The sequence below is a fragment of the Dama dama genome, chromosome 11, assembly GCF_033118175.1.
Source record: "Dama dama isolate Ldn47 chromosome 11, ASM3311817v1, whole genome shotgun sequence".
In the NCBI taxonomy this organism is placed as follows: domain Eukaryota; kingdom Metazoa; phylum Chordata; class Mammalia; order Artiodactyla; family Cervidae; genus Dama; species Dama dama.
This window is the reverse complement of record NC_083691.1, coordinates 13,579,740-13,599,868: the sequence shown is the minus strand read 5'-3', so window position 1 is coordinate 13,599,868 and position 20,129 is coordinate 13,579,740. Positions and strand designations below refer to the sequence as shown.

At 50.2% G+C, this 20,129-nt stretch overlaps 1 protein-coding gene across 1 annotated transcript in view; it reads left to right on the top strand.

Moving 5' to 3' along the window:
• Window positions 1-18,595, top strand: part of MORN5 (MORN repeat containing 5) — a 34,728-nt gene extending 16,133 nt beyond the window's left edge. Inside the window, exon 5 of the mRNA XM_061156199.1 lies at window positions 18,516-18,595. Coding sequence (XP_061012182.1) covers window positions 18,516-18,595 — 80 coding nt within the window. The remainder of the gene's footprint in view (window positions 1-18,515) is intronic.
• Window positions 18,596-20,129: the final 1,534 nt, after the last annotated feature.

Sequence of the window (20,129 nt, the reverse complement as noted above, 5' to 3'; positions counted from 1 at the left end):
TTGCATTGGAGAAGGAAATGGCAACCCACTCCAGTGTTCTTGCCTGGAGAATCCCAGGGATGGAGGAGCCTAGTAGGCTGCCGGCTATGGGGTCGCACAGAGTCGGACACAACTTAGCAGTAGCAGCAGCAGCCATAAAGCCCATAAGCTTTTGAGCCCTGCGTCTCCTGGGAACTTCCCATGCATCCAATGAGCCGGGAATGGGTGTGTCCTGAGATTAGGAATCTAGGTCAGGGAATGATCAATGATAGACCAGTGATGGTGAAGCAGAAACTCTAACCCACTCCTCTCTTCCTACAAGTCCTGTGGTCTTTTCACTCCATCCTGATGCTGCTTGTGTTGGGACCATAAAAGCATAAAAGACAGCAACTTAGTGTAGGCAATATTCCAATCAACGCAGCAGACATAAAGTAGAGACCTAGATAGGAGCTCCCTACTGCAGGAGGCTTGAGAGCAGGAAGAGGTCAGAGAGATGGTGGAGAAATGCCCAGGGTCTGGATCCACATCTCTGGTTTTCCTCTGGTCCTGGATCTACCACTGGCCAGCTGGGTGACCATGGGTAGCTTACTTCTTGTCTCCTCTTGGAGCTTCAGTTTCCTCATCTGTAAAATGGGCATTATAGTAGTACTTAATCTGGAATTGGGATTAGAAAAGATGGGGTTAAGTATGAAAGGTACTTAGCACCCAGTTCAAGACACATGTCCAGCGATTGGTAGTTGTGACTGATATCATTCTACTGATTACTGGCCCAGGCTGTGGGAGAGAGAAGAGAGTGTGCCCAGGGGTTTGCTAAGATTCCTCTAGGTGTTTAAGAGTAAAGAAGGCACTGGGGAGACATGTGATTGGATACTCTAGGTCTTTCTGCCTCCTTGGGGGGTTTTGCTTGGGAAATTAAATCCAGCTGAAACTCTGGGGTCTGCAGACTCTTGGTTATGTTGTTCAGCGCCCCAGTCTACCTTCTGCCCTCCTGTCTCTCCCCTCCCCGTGTTCCAGCCAAGCTGACTAGCTGCCCTCCACTGATCAACACGGCTCTGTTCTCACCTCGTCTGTTCCCCCAGCCGAAAATGCCCTTCCCCCTCTCCTCCCCCATCACAGTCCTCACCTCTACATACTCAGCACACAACAGAAGGCCATGAAGTCTTTGCCTGTGGCCCTGGAAGAATGGCACACAGCTTCAGCTGCGCACCCACAGCTCAGGGCCACGACGCTGGGCAGGAACGTGCGACATGGAGGCGCCTTGCCAGGCCCTCGCTTGGCACCTTTCCTGTTTATCTTCTCTGCTTTTCACGCCATCCCAAGGGAGAAATTTTTCCGGAGCCACAGTTTGCAATGAGATGATCAGGTTTCAAATAGGTTAATAACTTGCTCCCGGTTACATAGCTGGTGACAGAGTCAAGAGTCTAACCCGACTCTACCCAAACCCTATCCTTTTCCTCTGCTTGCCAGCTTTGTGTCCTAGCTCATTCTTTTCTTTAATATTAGTTTATTTGGCTGCGGCACTCGGGATCTTCGGTCCTCGTTGCGGCATGAGGGATCTCTAGCTGTGGCATGTGGTACCTACTTTCCTGATCAGGGATCTAACCCGGGCCCCTTGCACTGGGAGCATGAAGTCTTAACCACTGGACCACCAGGGAAGTCCCCATCCTAGCTTATTCTTTACTCAACACCTCTGCTCCCAGACAGGACCGCATCTCATTCACAGGTGCTCCTGCTCCAAGCACAGTTCCTGGCACCAGTGGGAGCTCAGCGATGCTCTAAATGAATGAAAAGGTCCATGTGATAGTCTGGAGACAAAACCACCACAGTCACCAAAGGAGATGCTACCTTTTTTTATAAAGGGTCCTTTGCAGACTGTGGGCAGACCCCTCACTGCACCCTGCCCCCCGGCATTCCTCTCTGGAAGGATGCGTCCCAGTCTTGCTGGCGCTGTGTACATGTGTCTCTTCGTAGAGCCGTTGCCTGCCTCGACGTTACCAGCAGGAATCATTTGCAAAATAACTGCACCACTAAGCCTTCCTCCCTCCCTGCAATTAATGACACCCCATGCGCGTGTCTCAGATGAAAGGCACATTATTAATATTCAAAGGAAAAAAACCCTCGTAACCATTTTAACATATACAACTAACAATGAACTAAATTTGCTTTGTGGAAGACAGAGAGTGAGCATCCCAAATTAGTTTATGTGAAAGCTGAATTTCTTCCCCCGAAAGGTCTCAGTACCATCTTCAGAGAATATCCTGATCATCAGAAATGCCGTCAAGATTCCCGCCAACATTATCCCCTTTGTTGTCTGAAATGTCGAATCAAGCACATCTGGCAAATGTCCTAGAGCTCACAAATCTTTCAAACAGCGTATAATTCCCAACAGTTAAAGAGAGAACGCCACTGCTTAATCGTGCTGCTCTTCAAAATAGCACCAACTTTCCTTCAATCAGAAACAATGGCTTGGGCTTCTTAAAAATATCGCATACCAGCGATTATTTGCGGATAGAGCCCCTTTGCGTTTGAACCTGTGGGTTCCAGACAGAATTTAAAATCAAGATCACAAGCCTCTTTGGAATGTATGCTGCGTGAAACGGACAATGGGAAGAAGGGGTGTGAGTGGTGGTCTAGAGAATGACCTCACATGGGTGATTCAGAGACTTTGGGAGGTGATGGCTGGCTCTACCAGAATGAGGATGGAGAGGATAAAGATCGGAGGGGGGTGACTCAGCTGGCCTTGACTGAGCGTTGACCCTGCACCGGACACTCAACTCCAGGAGAGAGGCGTATTCACATGAACCCTCTTTGACAAATGAGGAAAGTGAGGCTCCATGTGGCTAAAGAATTTCCCCAGGGAATTTGGCAGGAATTGGGATTCACACTTGGGCTCATCTGTCTTCAGAGCTTTGCCTCTTTCTGCTTTGCCTGACCAACTCCAAAACTCTCTGTCCTGAGCATGGAGCTCCCAAAGACTGGTGTTTTTCTGCTCCTAACCTAACTTTTGGACTTCCCTGATAGCTCAGTTGGTAAAGAATTCGCTGGCAATGCAGGAGACCCCAGTTCGATTCCTGGGTCTGGACAATTTGCTGGAGAAGGGATAGGTTACCCACTCCAGTATTCTTGGGCTTCCCTTGTGGCTCAGCTGGTAAAGAATCTGCCTGCAATCCGGGAGACCTGAGTTTAATCCCTGGATTGGGAAGATCCCCTGGAGAAGGGAAAAGCTACCCACTCCAGTATTCTGGCCTGGAGAATTCCATGGACTGTATAGTCCATGGGGTTGCAAAGAGTCAGACACGACTGAGTGACTTTCACTTTCACTTTCACCCTAACTTTTAAAAAGCTGTGTAGTGAGTACCTGGAAGTGAAAGACCACTTGGTCTTCTAAAGTTTCTCCAGTTACTATTAACAGTTGAAAACCAGAAACATCCCAGATGTCCAACAGGAGGGAATTCATTAAATAAAAAACAATATATCCTTACAATAAAATAGAATGCAGCCATCAAAATGGCAGTGAAGGAATGGATGTATTGATATAAAAAGGTATCCATAGTCCAGGTGAAAAGCAAAGTGATAATAATAACCATCAATGACTAAGTGCTTATGATGTTCCAAGCACTGGTTTGAGCACTTACAATAATTTATTTTCTTTTACTTAACTCTCACAGTTGTGGAAAATTCTAAAAGAGATGGGAATACCAGACCACCTGACCTGCCTCTTGAGAAACCTATATGCAGGTCAGGAAGCAACAGTTAGAACTGGACATGGAACAGCAGACTGGTTCCAAATAGGAAAAGGAGTACGTCAAGGTTATATATTGTCACCCTGCTTATTTAACTTATATGCAGAGTACATCATGAGAAACGCTGGGCTGGAGGAAGCATAAGCTGGAATCAAGATTGCCAGGAGAAATATCAATAACCTCAGATATGCGGATGACACCACCCTTATGGCAGAAAGTGAACAGGAACTAAAAAACCTCTTGATGAAAGTGAAAGAGGAGAGTGGAAAAAGTTGGCTTAAAGCTCAACATTCAGAAAACTAAGATCATGGCATCTGGTCCCATCACTTCATGGGAAATAGATGGGGAAACAGTGTCAGACTTTATTTTTGGGGGCTCCAAAATCACTGCAGATGGTGATTGCAGCCATGAAATTAAAAGACACTTACTCCTTGGAAGGAAAGTTATGACCAACCTAGATAGCATATTAAAAAGCAGAGATGTTACTTTGCCAACAAAGGTCCATCTAGTCAAGGCCATGGTTTTCCCAGTGGTCATGTATGGATGTGAGAGTTGGACTGTGAAGAAAGCTGAGTGCCAAAAAATTGATGCTTTTGAACTGTGGTGTTGGAGAAGACTCTTGAGAGTCCCTTGGACTGCAAGGAGATCTAACCAGTCCATCCTAAAGGAGATCAGTCCTGGGTGTTCATTGGAAGGACTGATGCTGAAGCTGAAACTCCAGTACTTTGGCTACCTCATGCGAAGAGTTGACTCATTGGAAAAGACCCTGATGCTGGGAGGGATTGGGGGCAGGAGGATGACAGAAGATGAGATGGCTGGATGGCATCACCAACTCGATGGACATGAGTTTGAGTAAACTCCGGGAGTTTGTAATGGACAGGGAGGCCTGGCCTGCTGCGATTCATGGGGTCGCAGAGTCAGACATGACTGAGCGACTGAACTGCACTGAACCCTCACAGTAACCCTGTAAAATAGTTGTCTTTATTATTTCCATTTTATAGATGATGCAACTGAAATGAGGTGAAATGCTTTGTTACTCAGGTAACAGGTGGCAGGGCTGGAATTTGAACCCAGGACTAGCTGACTCAAGGCTAAGGATGACCTTTGAGCTGGTTCTGAATGAGGAGCTGGAGTTTACTAGTGAAAGAAAGAACCGAGGGCCTTCCTGGTGGCCCAGAGATTTTAAAATATCCAAGGAGTACAAGATGGTAGTAGTGGCTCTTTTCCGCTAGATAGTTCTCTGTCCACTTTATTGCTCAAAACCTGGCCAAAGAACAAGAGTCTCTCAATGCCACCAATAAACCAAGACTCTTCTCATCTTAAAGCCTCTGCCTCCACCAGACAGGTGAGAAAGCTGAGACCCAGCAAGGGGGGATGAGGTACTCAACCCCACACAGCCTGTCTGCGGATGGACCCGCCTTCCCACCGCCAGCCGGGGCTGCTCCTGCAAACCCAGGCTGCCCACCCCCCCACACACCCTGCTTCCCCCCCCCACCCCCGCCCCCGTGGTTTCTGCAAAATGGCTGAGCGAGTCTCCTTCCCCACCCCCTCCCGCTATCATCTCTCTGCGAGACAAAAGGCAATTTACCCAAATGTTATAATCACCTGCAGGCTGGCACGCAGGGCCGTGCCTGCCTTATCTGCGGTATTGTTAGTGGCACCATAATGAAGGCTTTGTGGAGGGATAATATCACCCTCGTAACTGCCAAATAAAATGCCCACGCGGGCCCCAGATCCCGGCATCTGCTTTCAGCTGAAGGGGTAGGAAGGGAATTCTGGGTTATCAGATGCCTTCACTGCGCCAGGGACTCACCACACCTTGGTCCTTTGAGGAATGCATCACTATCCCGATTTGGCAGAGGGGGAAACTGAGGCTCAGGGAGTAAGTTACTTACAGATGGGTGCAGTTAGTAAAGGGAGGGGTCGGGATTTGAACCAGGTGTGCCTGATACCAGAGGCCACGCTCTGAACCAATATGAGCTTCTCCAAGAGTCTGGCAAAGCTGTGGGCCTTCTCCCCCGAGAAAAACACTAGAACCTCCCCACCCCCACCCTCACCAGAGGGTGGGATCGGGCCCCCTGTGAGGGGCCTCACTCTAGGAATGACAGCCCGCTGCCCCTCCCTGACCTGCGGGAATCGCTCCCTGCCCTCCTCTCTGCCCACCGGGATTCCAAAGGCCCTGGAAATTCCCCTTCCAGCCGTTGTGCCCACAGGACTCTTGACAACAATACATCTCCCGCCCCCCCCCCCCCCCCCCCCCCCGCCCGCAGCAGCCTCCTGGAAGCATCCAGAGGACACAGCTTCCCCTTCCGTGGCCGGAGTCCGCCCCAGGGCCAGCACCAGCGTGGTTTGTTTTGTCTCCTTTAATAGAAGTGGCTGCAAGGCCAGAGCCCAGGGGACAGGAGCCTCATCTCACTTCCTCAGCCCACGCGCTGGAGCCCTGGACAGTTGGCTGCAAGCCTTGGTCAACCTCAGGTCCAGGAGAGGCATTGCAGGGCTGCGGGCCGGTCTGGGGAGCCTGCCAGATCTGGCCTCAGACCCTGACTCTGCCGTTGTCCCGCTGTGTGGCCTCGAGCTAGTCACTTAACTTCTCTGAGCTCCCGGTTGCCTCATAGGAAAGACGGGGGTAGAATTAGGGCCTTCCTTCCAGGGTTGTGGTATTTATTGAGATGATGTGGGGGCCCGTGATGAGGAGCTTCATGTCTGCTGGAGATCGCAGTTGGGGTTTCTACCCCAGGGGCTGGTGCTGGTTGAGAGGCAGGGTCTCCTTAACCCCATGCCCCAAAGGGAGGAGCCGGAGTGACCTTGGCAAGGTGCCCTCTGGCCTCCTCCCACCTGCGTTTGATGCCAATTTCAAAACTGGGCTGGAGGCCTGAAGTCCCTAATCTCTCTAGCTTGTTTTTGGTAATGTTTTGGATGTGTTCCATCACCCTCATCATTTCTGATTCATCTGAAGCCTCAGACCGTCTAAGATCCCCTCAGACACGGGCCTTAACTGATCCCCTACAGATACTGGTCCCGCCTGGGGGCCAGCTAAGTGTCTATCACGTCCCCCTAAGGCTCCATGCCAAGGAGGGGAGTAGGGGTAGCAGGGTAGGGGAGTGGGGAGCAGATGCATAAGTAGTTGATCCCAGGACCCAGGATGGGCACTCTCTGGACAGAAGCCTAGAACTCAAGTGTTTAAAAGGTTGCAGTGAACCTCCCACCCCTCAAAATATAGGTCAGAAATTAAAATAACAGAAACTATAAAAATAAGTGTATGGAAGTCCAACATAATTCTATATTTTCCATGATGTTTATATTCATGTTTAATGTGGAATATCAGATACGAGATTCTTTCTGCAAAAAACAGAGTGCCCCTGCTTTGCTGGTGCCAGGAGCCAGAAGCACAGTGTGCTGGGGGAGCAGAGAGCAAAGGGCAGGGGTGTCCCATGTGTAGTCAAGTTGATGTTCTAAAAAAGGTGGTGTTTGGCTAGGCTTTGAAGCTTGAGAGGTGGGTTTTGCTGCATGGAAGGGAAGGAAAAACATGAGCAAAGGCATGGAGAGATGCAGGGGCCCAGGTACTCAAGACGGAGTACCTGAGACCAGATACTGTGTTGTACAGAGGAGTAGTCGAGGGGGACCTCCCTTAGGCAGTGATGGACAGAGTGGGCTTTGACGAGTGTGTAGGAGTGCGTCTGAGCTGGGCGTTCAAAGCAGAGGGACTCAGGGTGGGAGAGAGCCTTGAATGCCAGGTCAGGGAGCTGAGCTTCAACCTTCAGACAGTGAGGAGTAAAGCTGTGGCAGTTGCACAAGGATTTTCCAGGAGAGTGTGTAGTGGCTGAAGGCTGCAGCTCAAGCGATAGACTTGGGTGTGAGCCTGTGCCCCTCATTAGCAGAGTCAGCTTGGACATATAACCCCACCTCTCTGAGCCTCAAACCTTCCCCCTCTGAATCAGGATAAAAACACTGCCTTTGCAAGATTGCCGTGAGGACTGAGTTCAGGTCTGTTGCTGAGTTCAGTAGATCCTTATCCTAACATTCCCCCTGGCCATCTCTGCTGTCCCAGCCTTAATTCCGCCCTCAGCATCTGCCACTTGGAGGACAGGGCCAACCACCAGTCCTGTCCCCATCAGTCCATTGTCCACATGCAGCTGGAGAGCAGGGGTGGAAGGGAGCAGAGGGGCAGAGTGAAGGCCGACCGGCGACCTTGGGCCCTGCCCTTGGCTTCCCAGCACTGCCCGTGCACAGCAGCTGGACATCACTAACATATTTAGTAAATGCAGATGCCATTATGAGTGCTTGAAAAATAAAAGTGGGGCTCGGAAGCAAGAAGAATGGCAATATAAATGATGTTGTGACTTAGCGCCCTCCTCCGCTTAGCACGCATGTGCTCTGGAGTGAGTGGGAAGATGTGAGTTAGTGGTCTCCTGTTCTGGGCACACCTGCCACACACGGGCTAAGGCTAGTTTTTTCTTTTTTTTTTTTTGATGCTAGTATTTAAGGATGTGTATTTTTGTTTTTACCAATATGGCCCATAAACTCAGGCCAGCTACCCATCAGGACCGCAACAGCAGGAATAACTCTGTCCCAACTGTGTCAGAATCACATGTGACATCTTCGTGAGATGTCCTTCTCCAGGCTGGGGCCTTCCTTGGAGATTCTCAAGGGTCATGATGACTGTGGGCACTTTTCCCCTTTACCCACCGACTGTGTTGTGAGTGTTCTGTGTGTGCTAAGTCGCTTCACTTGTGTCCGTACAGACCCATGGACTGTAGCCTGCGAGGCTTCTCTGTCCATGGGATTCTCCAGTCAAGAATACTGGAGTGGGTTGCCATTCCCTTCTCCAGGGATCTTCCTGACCCAGGGGTTGAACGCACGTCTCTTATGTCTCCTGCATTGGTAGGCCGGTTCTTTACCACCAGCGCCACCTCACCCACCAACTGGAGCAGCGGAAACACCACCTGAGCCGTCGCCACCTATACACGCAACAAAGCTGGGATGAGGATCACATGAGCTCAGGCACGCAGAGTGCATGCGTGTGCCCGGCACACAGACGTGCTTCCTGATACCAGGCCACCATATCCGTTGTCCAGATTCACTCTTCCCCCGAGTTACAGCCTGATCCAGCCCCAGGTCTGACCCTGGAGGTCTCACCCCAATGATTTCAACATAAACAGAACATATCCACACCCCCACATTAAATATCATTTTTTGCTGTTGAAACCCCAAAGGGATTTTGAAAACTTTGCTTGGTGGATTGGTTGACTGCAAGACTTTAACAATTGGCTGTGATTTCTTAAAAGCTTGTGTGCACACTGGAGAATTCTTGAAAACTGAGGAAACCAAGCCCACAAATTGATTTCAAGTGTAATAACATTGTTTGGGTTTCTAAATTTAATCATTAATTCAGGCCTAATGCATTAATTATCACATTTATTAATTTCAGTGTCGTAGTTTCCCTTTTCAAGTTCCCGAGTCAGTCAAGTTCCCCATGTCTCTTACACTTGAATAGGCCTTGACGAGCCTGTGGGCGCCGGGCTCTGCCCCACTATTCCCAGTGGGTGAAGCAGCCTGGCCTCACCCGCGCCCCCACCCCCACCCCCAAGACCTCCACCCACCCATCCCAGAAGATGCTCCTTTCTGGGGAAGCAAGAGCGGCCTGGGCCTCCCTTCCTGCCCAGTAGCAGGCTCTGCCTTGGCAGCGATCCCTCAGTCAATATTGGCCACGCCGTGGCCTTGGCCTCTGGCCACACCGCTGCCAGCCAAGTTCAAAGCCTCTTTCTTGTCGGGCACTGGTGACCGCCTTAATTGTGGGCACTGGCTCAGCGGCGACCTAGCCCTGCCCTCCAGCTCCCAAAGCCCTGCGTTTGCGCAGAGGGTGTGTCTGCACTTTGGGGCTCTGGGTTCGGCTCCTGCACCCCTCCTCTGGCTGGGGCGCCAGGTCTGCCATGCGGCTCCCACCCCAGCCCGAAGCCATGGTTCACAAAACACATCTGAGCATGCACTGGCCTTGACCCCGGGGAAAGAGGGCAGTTCTCACAGCCCAGCTCCTGCCCCAGAGCCTGGCGTGGCCTGGTGTTCTAGATGTATGCTGGGCTGTCACTGCGGGTGGGATGCACCCCCTCCCTCAAAGTCTGACCACACACCGCAGACTCAGGTACTCAGACACCGCCTGCCACGCACATGCCACGTGCCACACACAGGCTGAGGATCCCCGAAGGGGCTCACTCTCTTCTCGTCACCAGACATCTCAGACACAGCCACCTATACACTCAGCACACACCGATGCATGCTTGAACACATTTACGCTCACACTGGGGTAGATGCTCACACTTGTGAGGGAAGCACACCGCTTGTGCCAGCCTCAGTGAGGGTGACGCTCACACCAGCACGCTGAGCCTTTCCCCTCCAGGCTGGTAGAATGAAGTGGGGAAATGCTTTCACTGCCACCTAAGCCTCCATGTCCTCGTCCTAACTGGGGACAACCCGTTTACTCGCTGAGGAGGGGACAGGTGTGACCCTCTTCCCACAGAGCCCTGCACCTCCTGGGTGCTCAGCCACTGTGACCCTCATCTCCTTTCCCGAGGCTGGACACCTTGATTCATCCTGGTCTCTTCCCTTTCCCAATCCCCACCCGAGGCCCCTGCACACCAGGTGGGTGCTGCAGAGCGGTGGTGACCGCAAGTGCAGTTGGCCCAAAGGCGTGCCGAGAGCTAGCGACATCTGGCTTGTGGGTACCTGGTGACCTGAATCCACCCCTTTGCCTTCTCTGGGCCCGCCTGCCCCGGCCTGCCCCTCGCTTTGAACAGAATCATTAGCTGAGCTGCAGCTCTTGATCCTTATGATGCTGATCCTTGTGTAAAGACCTCCTCCTCCCCGATTCCTCCCTGCACCCCTTGTAGGGAACCAGAAGTCCCAGGGGTGCGGAGTTCCTTAAGAACGCTCCCTTGAAGGTACCCAGTTTGGGAATTAAGGACCCATCAAAATGATGACCCTAGCTCATACCTCCTGGGCGCCCACCTAGGGCTGTTCAGCCCAGCCAGTTCTCACTCTGCCCTTTGCCCAGAAGTCTGGTGAAAACCCCTGTATGGACAAGCCCACTCATAAAGGGGCAGTGACTTGCCTAAGATCACCCAGCAGGCTGGCAACTGGGCTCACATAGGACCCAGAACTCCTTCCAGCCTATGCTATGCGGTCTCAGGTGCCTGAAGTCCCACCTTGCAATGATAGTTTCTGGCTGTCTTTGGTTTGGGGGCATTTCCTGTAGGCAACATACTAAGCACTTTTTGGAAATGATCTCCATGGACCGTTCCAGGCAGGCACCTCTGCAGATGAGGAAATGGCACCCAGATGTGAGGCCACCTTCCCAAGATCTCCAAGCTAGTGGCTGCCGCGGTCCCAAGCTCATGCCCCTAACCCACGGTGCCTCAGCGTCTCCCTGCCAGCCATCAGGGGAGCCAAGATGGCCTTGCATTTGCTGTTTGATCACTTCTTCCCCTAGCCCTGCACCGACCTGCAGGCTGCATGAATGCCACCCTTGGTGACCTGGGCCGCACTCGGTGGCCTGTGCAGGCCTGCCCTCACTGTGAGGTCGGCCCCAGGCCAGTCAGGGCTTTGCGCTTCCTGAGCGTGGCTGGCGCCCAGGTATGAGCCCAGACAACCCACGCTCCCCGTGCGGTGGGGCTGCCCCGTCCATGGCCTCCAGACAAAGAAGGAAAAGGAGCCAGCGGCCTGAGCCCTGCACTTGGCATGTCTGCTTTGCCCGCTCAGCTCCGTTTGCTGAGGGTGGGGAAGAAATTCTTTCCCCTTTGTCTCAATCCCACAGGATGATTCTTACTTTTATGTCCTCAAATTTACATTTCTTTATTCATTCATTCACCCTGTATTTATTAAACACTTCTTAAGTGCTTGATCTGCATTGGGTTCTGAAAACCAGAAGTGAATTGATCATGGCTCCCCTTGGCTGGCGGGGGTGACGGTGACCAACACCATGACCTCGACCTGGATCAGAGAAAGTGACCTCTAGGCAGGGCCCGGGTGGCGGGGGAAGAGGGCTTGGAGGACACACGTTCTTCAGGGTGTGAAGTCAGGACCGTGTGAGGCCTGAAAGAAAACCATGTTTATGCAGGCAGCCCCATTTCCTGACCATACCCTCCTTAATGCACTGTGGATTTCTATTTCTTTGATGGAAATTCTAGACTAGCACATTTATGTTACATTTGGTTCTTTGTGTTAAAAGCATTAATTTGTTAAGTGATTGTGTTTAAAATATATTACAATTGTTATTACTCATGTTGAGATCTTCCTTCTCTTTTACATCCAGAAAGGTCCAGAAATGGGACGTGCCCTGGGCCTCTCTCTCCCAAAAGGACGCGTGTCCCCCCTCCCCGGAACGGCATGTACAAAGGCACGGGGCACTGAGCACATGCCTGTCGTCAACTGCGAGCAACAGGGTAGCTGCATTTCAGAGTGAGGCGGGCCTGGGAGGCTGGCTGGAAAGGTCTCAATGTCCGGGTGAAGGAGTGGGGAGCCTTTGCAGGGAAGACTTCTCAGCAGGGAATCCCATGGTCGGATGTGGAGTCTCTCTTCCCAGCCCCTTTTCGTCTCTATAAGATGCCTCTTTCTCCTGGTGATGGGTGAGACTCATTGGGTCAGGCAGGGGAGGGGATGTGGGGAACAGCGGGGTCACTTCCAAAGTTTGAGAACCAGAATAAAGAAATCTTTGTGGCCCAAGAGGTGGAATGAATTGGGAGACTGGGATTGACATATATATATACACACTCTACTATGTATGTATGTAATGGGCTTCCCTGGTGGCTCAGATGGTAAAGAATCTGCCTGCAATGCAGGAGACATGGTTTTGGGAAGATCCCCTGGAGAAGGGAATGGCGACCCACTCCAGTATTCTTGCCTGGAGAATTGCATGGACAGAGGAGCCTGGCAGGCTACAGTCCATGGGGTCGCAAAGAATCAGACACGACTGAGAGACTGACAGACAGAGTCACACACGTATATAGTAGATGACTGATTAGAACCCACTGCGCGGCACAGGGAACTCTACCCAGAATTCTGTGGTCACCGAACTGGGAAGGAAATCCAAAAAGAAGAGATACATGTACATGTCTGGTTGATTCTCTTTGCTGTCCAGCAGAAACTAACACACTATACTCCAGTTAAAAAAATGGGAGAAAAGGAAAGATATCTTTGTGCCCCAAGAGCAGACAGATTAAACCAGCAGAGTGCCTAGGTCAAGCCTTTGAGTCTCAATCCCCTTGTCCCCAGCGCTAGGCACACGACAGGCCACAGGATTGGGCTTTTTGATTCATTCATTCCTTCGTCCAACAGATGTGGGCTGAGCACTCTTGTGAGCCAGATACTGGTCTGACGATGCCACAGTGAATAAGGCCCTGGTTTCACTGGAATTCACGGTGTGGATGGGGAGACAGACAACACATAAATAAACAAGAAAATTGCAGCAAGAGCCATACACCATGAAGGAGATAGAATGCAAGCCTCGAGATAGAGTGACTGGGAGTGAAGGTGGCTGGATCAGGGATCACTGAGAAGTAACATTTGAGCTGAGACCTGGATGCCAGGAAATAGGTGTCAGGAATGTTTGTTGATAGCAATCAAAGACAAATCAGAAGGCAACAGACTGACTTGAGACTTCACCTGGCAAAGCATATATTGGTTGCCGACTGTATGCTGGGTGCAGTGGTCAATAAGACATATACCTGCATTGGGTTTATGCCTAGTGGGAGGGAAAAATACATAAGGAAATATGCCAATAAGCATAGACTCATACAGTTTTTTAATTGAATGAAAGATGCTTTAAATTCTTTACAATTTTCAGGTTTCATACATGATTTCATATAATCCCACACTAACCCTTCCCCACTAACCCCTGTATCGCACCTCCCCCCTTCCCTGTCTCCACTGGTAACCACTAGGTGGTTGTTCATATTTGTGTAGGCCCATAAATTGTGATGTGCAGGACCCAGGAAAGAGAAAAGGGTGTGAAGGACTTTATTCCAGATGGTTGGGTGTGTGAAAAGACTTCCACTCCTCTTGGAAAATGCAATAATCGCAACTTTTACAGAGCATGCTGGATTTTCAGGCATTTTTTTAAAATAAGCGTTTTGTTTTAGAACAATTGCAGATATACAGAATTTACTGAAGCAATAGTACAGAGTGTTCCCACTATACCCCACATCCAGTTTCCCTATTACTAACATCTTACATTGTACCGTGCACATATCACAATTAATGAGCTAACATTGACATATTTGGAGGAGGAAATGGCAACCCACTGGAGTATTCTTGCCTGGAGAATCCCATGACAGAGGAGCCTGGCAGGCTACAGTCCATGCAGATGCAAAGAGTAGGACACAACTGAGTGACTGAGCACGCGTTGATATATTAGTAACAACATACTTCCTCCTTATTTCCTCCGTCTTTCCGTGATGCCTCTATTCTGTTCCAGGATCCCGCTCATGACACCACATTACATTTAGTTGTCACATCACCTTAGGTTCCTCTTGACAGTGAACGTCTCTCAGACTTTCCTTGTTTTTGATGACATTTTTGAGGAGTGTTTTTAAAATTCCCCGTGACTGGAATTTATCTGATGGGTTTCACATCGTTCGACTGGGGTTATGGGTTTAGGGGAGGAGGTAAATGCCATCGTCATCAAATCAAGGCTACACATTATCCACACAACATCACTGCTGACACTGACCTTGATCACTTGAATGAGTTGTATTTGTCAGGTTTCTTCACTGAAAAGTTACTCCTTTTTTTCTCCCACCCCCTTCCTATACTGTCCTTTTTAGGAGGAAGTCACTATTTAGGAAGTCCTTCTTAGGAGGCAGGCCACATCTAGGGAATAAGTCATGCCCAGTCTCCTCAAGGGCAGAATATCCACCTAAATTATTTGGATGTCTTCTGCACAGGAGATTTGCCTATTTGCCAAATGTTATGCATTTTTACCAATATTTTTATGCTGGGTCTTTTTACTTTTTACAAATTCAAGAACCCTATTGGTCTTTCTGGAAACCTAGGAATATCTTCGGAGAAGGCAATGGCACCCCACTTCAGTACTCTTGCCTGGAAAATCCCATGGATGGAGGAGCCTGGTAGGCTGCAATCGATGGGATGGCTAAGAGTCTGACACGACTGAGCGACTTCCCTTTCACTTTTCACTTTCATGCATTGGAGAAGGAAATGGCAACCCACTCCAGTGTTCTTGCCTGGAGAATCCCAGGGACGGAGGAGCCTGGTGGGCTTCCGTCTATGGGGTCGCACAGAGTCGGACATAACTGAAGCGACTTAGCAGCAGCAGCAGCAGCAGGAATATCTTACTTCAATTACTAAGATGCATGAAATTATGAAAGCATTAAATTAAAGGGTAGGAAAAAAGCCAGTGATTATTTTTGTTTTTTCTATTGTGGATACATATTAACAAAAGATTTGGGAAATATCCAAAACAGAAGAACCTCTCTAGCCCTACTGCTAGGAGCTGACCATTATTCCCATTCAATTTATTATTTTTAATTTTTCCTCTGTGTATAATTTGTACACAGATTATACTATGTAATTTTGTTTCTGACCTCCTTCCACCTTTTTCTTTTTGCTTCTTATCATATCAAAAACATTTCTCCTACATTGCTATATGGACTTCATAATCATATTTTTTTCAGTAGCTGCTAAATATCCCCTCATGTGGCTCTTGGTGTCCCCCCCACCACCACCAAACTATAGCTGTATCCCTGGCATATAGTCAGTGTTTAGAAATTACTTGTTAAATGAATGAATGTACAACAAAGTAATCATCCTCTTGTTTTAGAAGCGTGGGTTATTTCAGTTTTCTTGATTCTAAGTAGTACTGGGACAAATAGATTATTCCCTTAGGATAACATCCCAGAGTGGAATTACTGGGCCAGTGGGGGCCAAAACTTTTCAAGATAAATGCACCAAACCAGAAATCTCCCTCTCCTTCCTCTGAACCACCAGCAATTGTGCCGAGGGTAATAATTTACAATTGATTAAAGAGTTTGTGGGGTGTGTTTTCCCCATCTTTCTTTCCCCTCCTCTCCCCCTCACCTCCTACCAAAAAAAAAGGGGGGGGGGTGGAAATTATCCGAGAAGGTGAAGATGTTCTCAGACAATCATATTAACATATTCCAACAATCGCAATTTGCAAAATAGTAATCACAACTCCCGGGATCGGGGAGGCATTAATCAAAGCTGCAGGTTTAATTCCATTTTAAATATTGATGAAATGTGCTTCGGCAGCCTCACCCTGGTGTGGCAGGGCCAGGGGAGCCGCCTCGAGGCGCCAGGGAGGTGGAGGGAGGGTTGGGGAGCAGCTGCTGGGAGGAGAGGCTTCTGTGATTCAAATTGGTGGCTGAGCGGCCAGGTAGAGAGTGAAAGGGGTAGTGAAGAGGGCTGTTAAGTCCATTGCTGTCAATGTGTAACGATCAGGGAGGGGCCGGAGGACTGGTTCAGCACAATAAACCCCGTTGGTCTGGTTTCAGGGTTACCGCTGAAGAGGTTGCAGCTGCGCTGATTCGAATAGCCTGGAGACTTCAGAACTGTAATTATCAGCCAGGCTGCTTGCGGTGTGGCAAAAGTGGGCTTCACCAGCGCTTAACTCCTTGTGTGCCGCGCTCTCTGCGCCCCCACCCCCGGGGGGGTGGCAGCCACGCGCGGATTCCCCGGCAGCCTCCCCAGGGGAAACTGAGACCTGCTGGCTACCGAGGGCAGTCTTCCCAGGCCAGAGCTTGCAGGCGGCGAGCCTTTGTCCTGAGGCCACAGACAGAGATCTAGTGGGAGTGGGGAACAGAGGAGGCTTGCTCCACGGGGGCGGACTCGCCTTCTGGCACCTTCAGGCCTGCCCTGGGGTGGAAAGTCAGGCTTCAGGGTCTGATGAGTCTTGGCTTAAATTCCACTGGTCGTGGAAGGCAAGACTTGGCCTCTTTATAAAATGGGGCAATCTCCCCTAGCTAAGTTGCTTTAGTCGTGTCCGACTCTTTGCAAGTCTATAGACTGTAGCCCATCAGGCTCTTCTGCCCATGAGATTTTCCACGCAAGAATGCTGGAGTGGGTTGCCATGCTTTCCTCCAGGGGTTCTTCCCTACCCAGGGATTTAACCCATGTCTCTTCGGTCTCCCGCATTGGCAGGCTGGTTTTTTACCACTAGCGCCACCTGGGAAGCCTCCTACCCTACTGGGGTCTCACAAAAGACTCAGTGAGACCTGGCATTTGTAAAGCTTGGAGCACGCAGTAAGCTGATAAAAAGTCTTGTCTCCCTGGGTCCTGGACCAGAAGAGGAAGGGGGTTCCTGGCAGGAGGCTGTAGTATGGAGGGCAGGATTTCTGCGGGATTTCCCATGTTTTAGCTTTCAAGGAGTGTCTTTTATCTCCAGCTTCTGCCATTTGTCACCCAAGTGTTGCTCAGTCGTGTCCGACTCTTTGCCACCCCATGGACCGTAACCCACCAGGCTCCTCTGTCCATGGGATTCTCGCCCAAGGAGGATGAGTAATTCCATCCTCCCATCTCTTAGGTGGGAAGCACTGAGCTAGACACAGGGTGAGGACAGGAGGCAAGACAGGAAGTCAGGGATTGGGGCCGGTCCTCTTTGTCCCCAGGAAGCAGACAGGAACAAGGGAGGGACCATTGGCTGGCAATGTGGTGCTGGGGAAAAAAAAAAACAAACACACACAGGCTTTGCTGAGAGTCCTGGTGAATGGAGTTATGTGCACGACTCCGTGACCCTCCTCCTGGAATACAGCCCCAGAGAAAGTCTCCACGGACCCACCAAGGGAAGTGCCCAAGAACACAGCATCTGTCCCAGCATCATTCCTGGTATGGGAGGTGGAGGCATCCTTCGTGCCCACCCAGGGAGGATGAGTAGCCAGAAGCCCACCATGGAATATCAGGCAGCGGTCAGGAGCAAAGAATGAGATGTCCACATCGCAACAAGAACAAATCTTGAAAATGTCGTGTTGAGTGAAAAAAAAAAAAAAAGTGAGACACAATGAAACTCACAGCACAATGCCATTTGTGTAAATTAAAACCACATTCGCACACAAAACAGCAGGATATATTTTACAGAGTTACGTGCGTTTTTAGGGGTACATATCCCACCATTGGAGTGGGTCTCTAGTCGTGGTGAGAGGAAGGGCTGGGTGTGGGTTTAGAGGATAAAGGGGAAAAATGAAAATAGAGTCAGTCTGCAAAGGGGCCTGGCACAGAGAGATGCTGGTGGTGTGCTAAGGTCCCTCCTCCACTTTCTCTCTCCCTCTCTCTCTGAGGTTTCAAAACAGCACAGGCCTTGTATGCAGATAAGTTCCCGGGGCTCAAGTTCTAGGCTCTCCCACGTGCTTACCCCATGACTGTGGACAGACGACTGGTCCTCCGAGCCTGTTGGTTTGTCCACAGAAAGGCATGATCCCGAGGATTGAGTTGAGGGAGATAAACACGTGTGGGCCTGCAGGGCCCCCAGCTTCTCCTCTCCACTCCCCACTGAAAGGACCCGAGCAAAGAGAAAGCGTCAGCCCTCTGGAGGAAGCATGGGTTCTCTGAAGGGTCCAGAATGAAAAACCCAGAGAATAAGGCCTGGACCAGCTGTCGCAGGGGCGCCCTAAGTGGATGTCATACTGGGGAGGGGCCCAGCTCAGAACAGCCCAACGATGCGCGCCTGCCTCCATCCGGTCAGCAACGTCCACCTCTGACACCACCCCAGTCCTGAAACCCTGCCTGGGGGGCTCCCAGGGCAAGGCCTGACCAGCTCCCCCTCCTCCCTTACAGATGATGATGAGCACGAGTGGATCGTCCGGACGTGTCGGAAGGGCTGGGATGAGACCATGGGTCCCGAGCCCAAGTCGTGAGTGCTGTCGCCTCTTCCATCACAGGCTTCCTTCTGCGCGCCCGGCCCTGGCTAGCTCAGAGGTGGGCAGGCTATAGTTCTAGGACCTGACTTTTGACTCTAGGAATAAAGGTTTTCTGCAGTCAGTGGCCCTGATTTCCTTAGACTATTCCTTGAGACAGGACCCTCATTCCACTTGTGTCAGAATCACCTCGGCAAAATTGTGAACTAGCGATGCTCAGCCCCACCCTAGTACCTGCTAATCAGAATCGCTGAGACTGGGGCCCAGCAATTTGCATTCTCAGCTATCTCTTACATGTATGGAAGTTTGAGAGTCATTGCCTTATAATGATAGATACGTATGATCGAATGAGCAATTCATAAGTGCAGGCAGAATGGGTATGTTACCTCAGCTCCTCCTAATAGCCTTATTTGTACAAGAGAGCTTAACATCACCTTTACAGAGGGGGAATCTGAGGTTCAAGGAGATTTGACCTGCCTTCGGTCATATAGCATTTGAATCTGAGTCCCTCTGAAGATAAAGCCCAGCTTTATTACTTTTTTTTTTTTAGCCACAAGAAGCCTGCCTGATCAATCTTGATTTCACAGAGCAGTAGGACAGGATGACTGTGCCCAGGTTCACAGCTGGTATCTTGTAAACGCAGAAATGGTTGCCCACAACAGCTGCTCCCTCTCTGAAGCTTCCCTAGCTGGGTCTCATACCCTAGGCACAGAATCAGTACGGTGCCCCAGAAAGAATCCAGTGTTGGCATCATACACACCTGGGTTTGGATCCCAGCTCACTCACAGGTATCATACAACCTTGGGCAAGTCACTTCACATCTCTGAGTTTCAGATTCCTCATCTGTAAAATGGGTATGATGATGCTTAAACACATAGGTTAGCTGTGTGGATTGAATGAAACAATACAAGGAGCTGGCACTTAGCAGGAATTCGGTATGTGCTTGCTTTAAAAAACTAATTTGTTAGCTGTGTGTACGGAGTAATTATTCTTCAGAATCACCCCCAGGGATCTTATGTGTCAGCTGAAAACCAGCAGAGGAAGTGGTAACATGTTCCAGGGCTATCCTTGGGCCACAGGCATTCTGGATCTTTGCCTAGCTTTCCCACCTTAGAGGCTGCTGGCTCCTGCACCTCTGCGCCTTGCCCCCTGGCTCACCAGGGGCTGCCCAGGAGAGGGGAGTCAGGCCTAGGAGGGCTCTGCCAAGGTCTACAGGGACAAGAACCTAGCTGTTTGAATTGGGGACCCATGAGTGGCATGCTGGTGCAGAGCCGGGGGTCAAGGGAGGTCTAGGCATGTTCAGCTAAGCCATGGAGGGGTGGGGGGGACGGGAAGAGATCACCTTTCCCCTCCAAGGCAACAGTCACCTCAGGAGATAGGATGGATGGCCACCAGGGGATTCCAAAGTGTGTTTTGAAAATAGAAAGTACATTCAAGTAAAGAAAGACACACAAACTTAAACTATGTTCAAAGATACACATATATCTAAATCAACATTTGATAAATGGATTGGAGGAGTGAAGAGGGAGGGAAG